General features: G+C 41.3%; 1 protein-coding gene across 1 annotated transcript in view; it reads right to left on the bottom strand.

Annotated features, from left to right (window-relative positions):
• Positions 1-13713, bottom strand: part of SDCCAG8 (SHH signaling and ciliogenesis regulator SDCCAG8) — a 183513-nt gene that overhangs the window by 158021 nt on the left and 11779 nt on the right. Inside the window, exons 2-6 of the mRNA XM_028531105.2 lie at positions 13027-13179; positions 12248-12333; positions 11135-11248; positions 6453-6578; positions 1352-1492 (exon numbers count right to left, since the gene is read on the bottom strand). Coding sequence (XP_028386906.2) covers positions 1352-1492; positions 6453-6578; positions 11135-11248; positions 12248-12333; positions 13027-13179 — 620 coding nt within the window. The remainder of the gene's footprint in view (positions 1-1351; positions 1493-6452; positions 6579-11134; positions 11249-12247; positions 12334-13026; positions 13180-13713) is intronic.

The raw sequence follows: 13713 nt of genomic DNA, 5'->3' as shown, positions 1-13713 counted from the left end.
ACTTCTGAGCCATAAAATGGCAATTACAGAGAAAAAGTTTTGTTCAAACTTGCATCAACCAGGTCTTTCTTTAAAGACTGTGATGCTAGGAAAAACCGATTATAGCCAACAAGGTTAATGAGGACAAAGATCAAACCCCACCGGAGCCCCCCACTGTGACTGCTGTAGATGTGAAGCATAATAAATACGCATACAATATGTGTACCTGACACACAACGGGACGAACAACAAGAGGGAGGTTGTAAAGCACGTGATGATAGATAGGCCTAGCTCTCTGCAGGCCCCAGCTTGCCGCTCTTTCATTCGACAAGTGCGTACTGGGCACCTAAGGTGGGGGGGCCTGCAACTCCACGGAACCAGATTCCAGCAAGGCACAGAAAGACAGACGAACATTCATTTACACAGAATTTGTGATGGCAAGGTGTACAGAAGGTAAAGTTACTTGTAATTCAGTCAAAGGGAAGTAGAGAAAACTTCGTGGAGGCGGTGCTAAGACGTAAAGCATGATTTCCCATACAGCAAGAGGCACACAGGCGGGGCACGGAGAATGCCAGGCGGAAGAGTGAACCGAGATGGCTTAAAGAATACAAGCATGAAGACCTTTATTTGGGCAGCTCATATCGTCTCCATCTAGTAGAGGTGCTGGAAGCACACTGAACACTTTTGACCAGATTTGAATCGTAAACAAATGTTTTGTGCTTTTCTCTGTATCAGCAATGAGAACTTGGAAAGTGAAATGGTTGTATATGCTACAACATGGATGAACCTGGAAAACATTACGCTAAATCACATGTGCCAGACACCAGAGGATTGATATGGTTTGATTGCGCTGTGTCAGGCCCCTAGAACTGGCACATGCATTGAGACAGAAAGGACAAGAGGTTACCAGGGGGTGGAGAGAGAAGACAATGGGAGTTACCGTTTGATGTGTACAGAGTTTTTTGGGGGATGATGAAAAAGTTCTGAGAATGGACAGTGTTGATGGTCACACACCATTGTGACGGTACCTAACGCAAATGAGTTGTACACTTAAAATGCTAAAATGGCCTGGCTGGTGTACAGTGGACTGAGTGTGGGCTGCGAATCAAAGTGTCGCAGGTTTGATTCCCAGTCAGGGCACATGCCTGGGTTGCAGGCCATGGCCCCCAGCAACCGCACATTGATGTTTCTCTCTTTCTCTTTCTCCCTCCCTTCCCTCTCTAAAAATAAATAAATAAAATCTTTTAAAAAATGCTAAAATGGTGCATTTTAAAATTATTAAAATGTTAAATTTTATGTTTTGTATATTTACCAAAGTAAAAAGTACAAAAATAAAAGTAGATACATAACACAAAGGCTCCTAAACACTTACCAGTTCTAGCTTCCACCTCTCAGCCTCGCCAGCACTCGGAGCTTTGACGACATCCGCACTGCCGTGGGGCAGCGATCTCTTGGCAGCTTCCTCCACCCCAGAACTCTCACCTGCTGTAATCCAGGAATTCTGCATGTTGCCCTAAAATGCAATGTGCCGGTAATTGCAATCAACATTTACCTTTAAATCAACATGCATGCTTTGCAAATGGAATAACTGATTCTTATCTACGATAAAAGGATTTTAGAAAGCAGATCTTTCCAAACTACACATCAATAATCACTTCACATTTTCCAGCTACGAGGGTCGTACTCCACAGCAAGCACTACAAAGTCAAAGATGTCAGTGCAGTGAGCAAATGAATTTATCTCCGACTTCTCTGAAGACATATACTCTCGAAACACACAGCCCTCTCTTAGTTTGCCTTTCATGTTTCACATTACAGAAAGGCGTGACTAATAATAGCTGCTAATACATATGGTGTTTACTCCGCGCCCAACGCTGTTTATGTGCTTCACATATATTAATTCATTTGCTCATTACAACAACCCTGTAAGATTCATTGTTATCTCCATTTTAGAGATGAGGAAACTGAGTCACACGGAGTAACTTGCTGCGTTACAGAAGTAGGAAGTAGCTAATAAGTGGTATGGCTGGGATCTGAACCCTGACAATCTGGCTCCAGAGTCCATGCCCTATGTCACTATGCTCTTTTGCCTTTCCAGAAAGAAATCTTTATCTTCAACAAGCAAAAGAGCACATGACATGTCAGGGACTCAAAAGGAGTGGTGGGGACCACAACACACCACCCAAAAGAAGCAGCCACTTCCACCTCCAGGCAATTGCTGCCACGTGTGGATGCAAACTCGTATTCCCAAAAATCTTTTCATGAAAAAATAAGCCAGGGATCTAGATTTTCATTTGGAACATTGATACATATTGGCTCAACGTTTGTCAAACAAACTAATAGGCCCACAGATGGAATTTAGTGAACCCGTGGTCCATCTTCCACCTCTGGCACCCTCTCAACATTCAATGAAGTAAGCAGCCCAAGATCTGTGCAATTTATGTGCACAGCCAGGACTAAAATACTTATGTTCATTCAACGAATAATAACTAACTCTTGCTCAGAGCCAAAGAGTACAGTAGTAGCCACAAGAGAGGACAGGTCCCCACAAAGACAACTATACTGCAGTGTCATATTGTGCTAGAGGGCAGTAAATGACATTCCTTCAAAGTAGAATTCTGAGATTCCATTCCGTATTCTTCTGGAAGTCCAGTGTAATGTGAACATTTCTGTGAAATACCTACTATATCAGGCACTGTGCTAAGAGCTCAGAGGGTAAAAATAAGCAAGACTAATCTTATCCTTAAGGAGTTTAATGAGGAAAGCAAACACTCTGGCAGATAATTTCAGATAATCAGCTAAGTGCAAGGCCAGAAGGGTGCATGGGAGACTGTTCCAGAACGGAGGAAGGACACTAAGAGGGACAGGAGATTCAAGGAGGATTATTTGGGGAGAAGTTTAGACACTGGTATGATATCCTGAGGATAAATAAGAGTAAGCTATGCGGGAAGGACATGCCAGGAAAAAGGGCATATGGCAAGAAAAGTCACAGAGGTGTGACACAGGCTGGTTGCGGGGGACTCAGGGAATTCAGCATCCTTAGATACTGAAGCACAAGGCAGTGGGTGTCAGAAGGGGAAGCCAGAGTCAAATAAGGACCTGGAGACTATGAGATAATAAGCTTGAACTTGACTGGATAGGTAGGGACAAATCTCCTAAGACTGGATTGCACCCAGAGTTGCCTTGGAGAGCAATAAGGAAGGATGGTACCAGACTTACGGGGGAATTGGAGAAGCGTGCAGACCCTCGGTCACTAGTGTGATAGAGACCCTGCCATTCTTGGGAAAGGCGTGCAAGTCTGACCGACACTTCGCTCCGGCGCAGACAGCTCTTAAAAACTTGAATGGTATTTGATGAAGATTTAAAAAATCTGATTACATTTACATCCCCGAAGACTACTGAAAACCTTTACTTTCTTCACTGAGCAGGAAGATTGGTAGTGGTGGGGGATGAGAACAGACGTGGGAAGAAATGGCTCAGAAATCTGCTACTTAAAAAAAAGCTCCTAGATCCTTGAGTATACATGCTGAAATTTCTAGTAAATAGTATCTTTTAATGTTATTATTTTTGAACTCTCACAAAAAGCCCTCCGTGAAAAGAAATTTTATAAGAGATGAAAAATAAAAATGGAAATGGAATATTCTTCAAACATTTTAGTTTTTTTTAAACAATCTGCTTTCTTCTTCAACTGCTAAGTCAAAATCTAGGCTAAAAGCTAAAAGTCATTCAGACTACCATTCAAGTCCAAGGTTAAAACTGAGAAACAATAAGGAGGAGGCTCTTGTCTTCTGAGGGAAACCTTTTATCCCAGGACAAACAGAGATGGTTTGGTTCAATACTGACAAGTCGTTCCTAATTTATGCGGGCAGGCGGCATAATTCAAGGCTAGGTGGATGGATTTGGGGTCAGGCATTCCCATGTTTGAGTCCTGGCTTTGCTATTTTCTAGCTTTGTGAAATTAGACAGGTTACTTTGGTTACTTAACCACTGTGTATCTTAATTTACTCATCTGAAAATAGACATAGTAAGAGTGCCTTGTGTGGCTAATGTAAAACTAAAATAATAAAATGTAAATAAAGTGCTTAATATAGTGCCTGGAGCACCATAACCATCTAGTCATCAATAAATATTAATTATTACTATATAACTATATTATTACTATATAACTGTTTAAATTAATTTTCAGAAGAAGGCTTTAAGAAGAACTGAAAATCTATATTCAAATCCATGAAGAGCTTTGGCAAGATCTACCACCTACATGGCAATAGATTCATTAAAAAGAGTTCAGAGCCTTGGCTGGTGTGGCTCAGTGGACTGAATGCAGGCCTGTGAAGCAAAGGGTCACCAGTTTGATTCCCAGTCAGGGCACGTGCCTGGGATGCCGGTCAGGTCCCCGGTAGGGGGTGTGCAAGAAGCAACCACACATTGATGTTTCTCTCCCTCTCTTTCTCCTTCCCTTCTCCTCTCTCTCAAAATAAATAAAATCTTAAAAAAAGAGTTCAGAAAAAAAGGAAGATGCCATCTTTTGATCTGTTTATATTTAAGATACTCTAAAAAGTTTCATTTACATGAAGACATGTTTTTTTAAGACAGCAGCATGCATAGGTTGTTGAAATGCCTCCTTTGACCTATACAAGTAAAAAAGTGGGGGTCGCACTGCTGGAACAACCAAGCAACACAGACGACTGACATTGAATAGATGGCAAGGTCACCTGGCACTTCTGCAACAAATGACTGCAATATTTGCGTTATATTTTAGCTCATGGGAATGTGTAAAAAGAGAAACAACAGAAGCTCTATAGGAGTTTGTTCTTTCTCTGATTGTGGCTGCAGTTTTCTTTAGTAAGTTGCCTTTGTTCACGTGGCAAAGCGCATGTGCCTTTTCGCCATCATTTCCTTCCCCTTTCGCATTGCTCACCTCGCTCCCAGTCTGATTCACTTGCCTGCCTAATTTCCTTTCTCACTGCACTTCCCCTCCTTCCACTGCTTTGCCATTGTATAAATAATGAAGACTATGAATAATTGAGTCACTGTTTGCTGAATGACTACACATTTGGAAGAAAAGTAAAGGAATATATGTATTTAAAAAATGAGCTCCTTCTAAGTACTTTTTTGTGTGGCTATGTCATCTTCGAATTGATATTAAGATAATAAGCAACTAAGGTGGAATTTTGAACTACCAATATGAATAATATAATGATACAATTATTCAGAAAAAGCCACAGTGAAGGAAAATAGCTGATCACAAACTGAAATGTAATTGCAGAAAAATAAACTGAAATCCTAATCAGCTCTCTTCGTTTTTCAAAGTTAACATGGTCAGCTACTTCTAAATAGCAAATTCTGACACACAGAACTCAAGAATTATAAATGAAATATCAGGCCAGGTAAATTTAAAGAAAAACTTCAGAATCAAAAATCAGATGACACCTAGGTAAAACATTAAGTCATTTTTTTCTTAACAAAACTGATTTACCAATGACAACTGTGTCAAAACCCCCAGAATCCCTTGCAAAGTAAAGCTGCAACAGGCAAGTATTAAAACTTCCCCATGGAAAGCTGAATTTGTCTCAAAAAGCAGAACAAGCTCTGCTTAACTGATTTCCGCTGCAAGAGTGAAAAACATTTTCAAGGCAAAAGTATCTCTGACAAGTCATAAGGAGATAACTAAGTTTAAACACTATTTAAATACCATCGCAAGAATTATAGAGACCACTTAGTCCACTGTTGTTCAAAATGTGGCCCACTGAAATAGAATCACTTAGGCAACTTGTTAAAATGTCATATTTTTAACTCAAAGATTCAACCCAACAGACTCAGACTCTCTGGGGACGGAGCTCAGCAATCTGCACGTGTAACAAGTACCCAAACTGACTACTACTCTGTTCAAGACTAAGAACTGCTAATATAGGTGAATCTTCTCAAATTGCCAGTAAACAGAGGGCCCATGGGGTTAAGCCACGTTTGAAAGTCCTGCAAAGTTACAGCACTTGCTAAACACCCAGTTTATAAGAGACAATGGGCAGACTAACATTTTGATTCTTACACCTTCAGGACAGTGTTTCTTCTGCTACACCAGGCTTGCTAGTTAGACTTAACTGGAATTCAGAGTTCAAGAAACATTTAGAGAAATATAACAGAAATCTACGTTACAGTTCTGAACAGTTTCTTGATTCAACAAAGACCTTCCCACCTCACACACTCCCTGCATTCAGACCTCCCCTGTCCATATGGAGAAAACAGGAATGGTAGGTTCCGAGAGGAACCCCAAGCAGATAGGAGGCATCCCTGCATCGCGTCATTTGAGGATTCATTCCACCCTGGTTAATTTTAATGTTTGAGGCCCCAAGCACATTGAAGCAGAGTACTTTTGCCAAACTTCAAGGAGAAAATCTGAGGAGTTCAGAGGGCTGGGCAGGGAGGAGGAGGGAACATTCCAATGAAAATACAATTGTGGTTTTTAAAAATGCTCACAGTTGCATCCAGAAGTGTTTGCTCCCTCATCGCTTCCTCTGGTCTCTGCAGTTTCAACTCTTGTTGGAGCTGTTCGTTGTCAAGCACAACCACCTGTAACCTCTTTTTCATTCCAGAGAGTTCCTCCTACGAGAAGCAGAAACCGATACAAAATACATTCAGCATTTGGAAGCAGGGCTTGTGTTTGTTGATTGCTAGATGACCTGACATGGTGAAATGCACGGAAAACTTATGCTCTCTCCCCATTTTCTGAAGTTCTGCAATTGTGTTTAGACAGACAAATATTAGTTAACAAAGAGAAGGCTGAGGGTATGCAGTAGGGGGCCTGCTGAAGGCCTTTTCACATAGGCGTGTGGTCTGACCATTTTTTCTCCAAGGGATTAAGGCTTATAGAAAAGCTTTAATTAAAGGGGTTATCAAAAAGAGTTTTGAGGAGTAAGACTACTGAAAACTAAGGTAAGATAGAGTATTACTCATCAAATGCCAAAAACTTGTCGAAAACTGACAGAAAACTCAGTAATAGTTCACACATGACTCTGAGAATAAAAGGCCTGGAAGTTATAATGATTATCTATGAACCGGTAGCCAGATGGAGGGAAATTATGAGTGAAATACTTTGGTGGAGAATTCTGAAAGAGTATTTTATTAGCCTTTCAGGGTGTAATATAAGGCATTACAGAGAAATAGCGATTAGAATAGCTACTAAATGGCATTTCATTTTCTGCAAAATGTCAAAAATTATCAATATGTTGACAGTATGCTACTTAACTTAGTCTTCATTACTAGTGTAACCAAAAGCTATTATGCAATATATGCAAATTACATTCAATTGTTTTATTCAGAAGAGAAAACCAAAGCTGTCATTGAAAGCTGTAATTTTAACAACATTGCAGACTTAGCTTAACCTTTCACCTTCACAACAAGAAAAACGCTGAACAAGCTGAAAAACCAACCACTCTTCTTAGATTCATCAGAGAACTGAAGTCACAGGAAAACTTGTACCCCCAGCTTGGAGAGACGGACAGCCGCTCCCAAGAATCACAACGTACAGAGAACTCCGGGGAAAGAGCGCTGGGCTAGGAGCGTGTGATGTGCATGTGATGGAATGCTCATTATCGGCAAGCTGAGAGTTAAAAACTTGAGGGGGGCCCAGTGTCGGGGGAATCCTGCACTTTTGTGAGTTTCGTCGCTAGGACACCAGGTTCCTGCAGCGAAGACTAGGGAGAAATCCCACATGCTTCCACCAGCAAGAGAGGAAGAGCAGCCATTTTGAAACATGCCCCAAGCATCCTGTTCTTTTTAACAAGACCTTCCTCCAAAGACACTATTTTACCAGAGCCTGAATAACTGGTTTTTTCCGGTCCTTACTGACCTGGGGGAAGGGAGATACCCAACTCCAGCTCCTTCTAGACTTCCTGTCTCACTTAAAGGGAGGGGAAGACTGGCAAAAAACTTGTGAAGGTCATGGCCAAGGGGCACAGGCTGACTAAAAAAGCTGAGACGTGGTCACAGGACTAGAGAATGCTTCCCATGCTCCCACATCTTACCACTCCATCAGAAGGGCTCCTATCTAATGACAGGGAAATGCACTAAATTAACTGCCCGCCTTATGTCCTATTTTGGAAGAATTCCCAAGGGAAGCCCAGAGACAACAGGAGAGACAAAAGCCAAGACATCACAGGAAATTTTAGCCTCTGACACCTACAGCAACAGCAAACCATACCATACACACAGTCTAACTCCCAGCCCAATAAGCATAAAACATAAACATAAAACAAATAAACATAAATCCTCACACCAAATGTCGCTTTCCCTCAGTTCCTTTTACCTAATACCCCATGTCTAGCATTCAACAAGAAGTTACAAGGTGTACGGAAAGACTTAAAACAGAGTTTAAAGTGAGTAAGCAAGCATAACACCAGGCCTGGATATGGCAGGGAGGTCGGAATTCCAGATGGGGAGTTCTGAATATTTATCATTAATATGCCGAGGAGTCTGGTACGGAGAGTGGACTGCATGCAAGAACAGATGGGATATACAAGCAGAGAAATGAAACATCTAAAAAAGAATCAAAAGAAAACGCTGGAAATAAAAAGCACAGCAACAGAGCTGAAGAACGCCTCGATGCGCTCATTAGCAGTCTGCACACATCCAAGGAAGGAATTAACGAGCGTGAAGAGCTGTTGTTAGGAACTTCCCAAACTGAAATGCAAAGAGAAACTAAGGATGAAAAAGAACAGACTATCCAAGGATTCTGGGACAATCCTAAAAGGTGTAACGTGTGTAATGGGAATTCCAGGAATAGAAAAAAGAGATACAGGAGAACAAATATTTGAAGTATTAATGATCAAGAATTTTCCAAAATAAATGATAGACCACCAAATCACAGGTCCAGAAGCCCAGTGAACACTAAGCAGGACGACACCAAAAAGTCTACATCTAGGCATATCATAGTCAATTGCAGAAAATCAGAGACAAAGGGAACATTTTTAAATAAAGAAGGGGGAAGGGGGAGGGGAAACCATACTTAAAGAGAAGCAAGCATGATTACATAAGACTACTCTTCAGAAATCACGTAAGCAAAAAGAGGATGGGAACAAATATTTAAAGTATTGAAAGAAAAAAATCCACTCAGGTAATCAAAAATGTAGGGAACTTGTTACCAGTACACTTGCCTTACAAGAAATATTAAAAGTTCTTCAGAAAGGAGGAAATTTATACGGGTTATAACCTCAGATCTACATTTAAAAAAGTGTTAAGAGGAGAAATATATGGAGATAAAATCCTTAATTTGTCTTAGTCGTAATTGATATAGGACTCCATATTACATATAACATATTACATATATATTACACATAGCAGTTTGCTCAATGTCATAGTAGCAACAGCGAATGTAGAGATTATAGCTTCTGTGTAACTGAAATGAACAACGGCAATGTTAGAAACAGTAGAAGGGAAGACTCAAGAATGCTCTGTTATGAGGAATCTGCCCTAACCCTGAAGTGGTCAAGTTTTGTTTGAAAGTAGACTGAGATTAGTGGTAAATGTAACTGCAAACTCAAGGACGACTGCTTATTAAAGTAAAAAAAACAAGTCCATCTGATATAAGAGAGGAGAAAAAAATGAAATAATAAAAAGTACTTAAAGCCAAAGATAGCAGAAAAAGAGTGGAAGAAAGAAAGAAAGAGAGAAAGAGAGGAAGGAAGGAAGGAAGGAAGGAAGGAAGGAAGGAAGGAAGACAATGAACAGACAACAATAACAAATATGCTCGATACTAGAGATATCCAAGTATATCAATAATCACTGTAAACCTCCATGGTCCGAACACACCGATGAAAAGACAGAGACTGTCAGAGGGAAAAAACAAGACCCAAGTGTATGGTGTCTACAAGAAACCCACATTAAATATAAAGATACAGATTGAAAGTAAAGGATGGTGAAAGACATACCATGCTAACATAAACCAAAAGAAAGCTGGAATAACTATATTAATTTCAGGCAAAGCAGACTTTGAAGCAAAGAAAAAAAGCAGAAATAAAAAGGGGGCAATTCTTCAAGAAGACATAATCCTTAATGTGTGCGTGCATGGGCCTAATAATAGAGTACCCATGCACATACCTCTCACAGAAGATCTACACGTGGAAAAGAAGCACGTGAAAAAGTCCAGTGTTATATGTCATCAGATACTAATTGCAATGAAAACAGTGAGCTACCACTACACACCTCTAGTACTCTAAGATCCAAAACACTGACTACATTTGTCCCCAATGGGACAAAGATGTGATACAAAAAGATACCAGTAACCACTATAAAAATATCATATGCCCTGATGCACTGATATTGACAGAGGAAAGAAAGAAAGAAAAAGTAAAGCACTAACATACTTCAGGAAGTCAGAAGGACTCCAACGGCATGTATGGCATTACTAAACTCCAAATAGTCGAGCAATATCACTGTCTAGTGTTTTGAGCCTTAGGGGACACATAAGGCTTTCGGATCATTGTTCTCAGCACCCCCATGAACCATTCTTATCATTCAAAGTCAATGTATCAACCTTTTTTTTTTAATCTTTTTTATTTTTTTTTAGAATTTTATTTATTTTCAGAGAGGGACGGGAGGGAGAAAGAGAGAGAGAGAGAAACATCAATGTGCGGTTGCTGGGGGTCATGGCCTGCAACCCAGGCATGTACTCTGATTGGGAATTGAACCTGTGACAGTTTGGTTCGCAGCCCACGCTCAATCCACTGAGCTATGCCAGCCAGGGCCAGGTATCAACCTTTATACTGACAATGGAGCAGATTTAGTCCGTTAGCTGAAGTCCCTACCTGCTGTGCCCAGCTTAATAAGTTGAAAAAGGGGGAGGGGGGATGACTGGAATTACTATTCCAAAGCATTTGCCATCAGCTGGGCTGAAGTAAATGGAGTGGAAAGAAAAAAATTCTGAAACATGAGGTCATATTACCAAGAGATATGAGACATAGCTCAGTTACGGGCTGCTGGGAAACTAAGCAGTGAGAAACAGCACGGTCAAGGGCGTCACTCCCCAGCCTGCTACATACAATCACAGCGATTGTGAATGTATTGCTATAAACACGAAGACTAAGAAGAGCACCTTTGCATACAAGACATCATTCCTGTAAACTTTAATTTAGGTAGCTTTACATTTTTTGTGAGCAACTCACCTTGCAGAACTTGACTTCAGCCTCTAAGTGGTGGATGTATTGGGACTGATCGTGGATGATGGGGACGAGGTTGTGGACAGTAGGCACGCTGGTGTCCTCATATTCTGGGGACCTCTATGCAAAAAACAACAAGTGCAGCGTGTTTGGATTTAGCAAAGAATCACCAATATCACCTTCCTATTCAATTTAGCACCGATGTCATATAAACAGAGACCAGATTACATGTAGCTAGTAGTATTTATTTCTCTATCCTATAAATTCTGCAGATAGATAAGATTCAGGGACATGAACATTTTTTAATGGAAAGTGAAGGTGGTGATGGAAAGCACATGGCATATGGAAAAATGAAGAGACGAGTCTCTCCAAGGAAGCTCCGTGGAAGAGGAGGGCCAGCGGAAACTGCAGAACCACTCCCTGAGGATGGGCTTCTTCGGACACGTGTTTGATGCTAAGGGTGTAGTGCCGAGTAAAATTCTACCTTCACTATTATTTCAGCCATTTAAACCTGGCCAAATCCTTTCCTCACCCTTTCTTCACGCCTCTCTTAGCCTTGAGGATAGCACATTTCTCCCATCAGGAAAAATATAGCCTGTCAAAGCAATGGTGATAAAAGATTTCACAAGAAATAGGGTGTAACTTCTTGTATCACACCATTTTACAACCAGGTATTTTTAAAACGTAGAATAAGATGACATACTTTGGTTTTGACATTTATAATAAAAGAATACTACAAAGGACAGCTAGAATTATCATTAAGTAAATTCTAAAATGATCAAACACAGATATAACCTTCTAAAAAAGAAATGGCTAATCTTTTCCACATTTTGTTCCTTTTTTATAGTTGCTAACAATTGCCAGGTAAATTCTCCCAACTATTTCCTCACTCACGTTTTTCAAGTGAATAATGAATTAAAAAATCAGGATTCCCTCTGCCATAGAGGTCCCTCTTGTGCAGCTAAAATAATCAGAGAGAAGGCCATTTCTTTTAATGCTGCGCACTCTGACGGCCCTGCTCAGAACTGTCTACAACATGTACCACTAAAATGACATTGTAAAGTGAAAACATAGTGAGAAAAATAATGCTTTGGTTGGGTTGCACACACTGATACTTACCAAAGGGGACATTTTTCGTCTTCTTGATGGAGATGCCTCACTTTCCTTAGCTGCTTGTTGATGCAACAAAGCTTTGAGTTGATTAACTACAGGGCAGAAGCAATGAATTTATTAATCTTATTTGAGATCCATAGTTTATCATCACCCATCCATTTCTTCCACCCTTCTAAAAAATATTGTTTAAACCCATATTATGCATGAAGAACTGGGGATGCAAAGAAAAGATGGGAAAATCTCTCCCACTTAAGAGCTAAGAATCCATTGGGCAAGAGTGATACACTCATAGATATAAAACAATATAAGTGTGTATGTGGACCCAGAGCCATACATAGTGCTACAAAAAGAAGAAGCACCTAATTGTGCCTATTTCCACAGAGAAGATATCGCTGTGAAGGATGGACAGGAAATCACTAAGCAGAGAAGGGTGAGAAAAATTCCAGTAGAAGGCATGCACACGCGGAAGCACAGGAGCAGGGCCAGCAGGACGTGGCTTGCAAGACAGATGGTTGGACGGAGGGTGGAAACGTGAGGCTAGCAAGGTAGCTTGGAGCCACCTAACAGAAATATCGCTATGATGCTAGGATTTTGGACTTTGGCCTAGATAGACATTGGAAAGTCAAAGAAAAAAAAATAAGCAAGGGAACTGTATTATTAGCTGATTTGTATTTCAGGAATAAAATCATAGCAGTCGAGCGGAGGAAGGGCTGGAGTCATTACTGCACGGAGTTGAAAGAATTCTCTGCGGGTCATCCAGGGCAGGGCCACCACGCTCAGCTCACCAGCATGGCTGTGCTGTAGCTCGAGCCAGGCAGTCCCGGTGTCCTCGTGTCCTGCGCTGCCGCTTAAAGAAGGATCCAGAGCATCTTCCCCAACGCTGACTTCGCCTTCTCCCAGGGTGCATTTCAGCTGGTGAATGCTTCTCTTGGCGCGTTCTATGACAACATGGTAAAAGTGAGGCTGCTGAAATCTGATGACCACGTGACGTGCAATACTTGGGCAGTTCCTGAAGGAGAAGCAAGACTTCTGATACTCTACGGCAAAAGGCAGAGTGCTGTTTCTAGCTTGCTGAGGGATGTGCTAGAGGAAGTGAGAGGTTAAGTTCATGGGTTAAAGGTTACACTTGATGATCTCTAAGGTCCCTGACACCTCAGTGGTTGATATTCCCCGTGTATAGTACTGCCGGCAGGAGCTTTGAAGGGGAGGGCTCCTTCCCCACCCACACCTCCAAACAATAACCAACAAAGCAAAGCCCTTAAGGCTCCCCTACTCCACCTGGAGGCACTGGGCTGAGTGGGCAGAACTGACAAGGGGGACTCCACCATACTGGGCATCTGCCCAGGGAAGCCTCTTTGTTCCCGTGGGCCCGCCCCCCACCACAAGACAGCCAATTGCCTGGCTTGGTTTTGAATCAAATTTTGAATAACTAAAGTGCTTCCAGCGGTGAACTCTGGAGCGCAGCTCTGCAG

This window comes from Phyllostomus discolor, chromosome 15 (genome assembly GCF_004126475.2).
Source record: "Phyllostomus discolor isolate MPI-MPIP mPhyDis1 chromosome 15, mPhyDis1.pri.v3, whole genome shotgun sequence".
NCBI classification, from domain to species: domain Eukaryota; kingdom Metazoa; phylum Chordata; class Mammalia; order Chiroptera; family Phyllostomidae; genus Phyllostomus; species Phyllostomus discolor.
The sequence above is the reverse complement of the archived record's forward strand: the minus strand, read 5'-3'. Positions and strand labels throughout refer to the sequence as shown.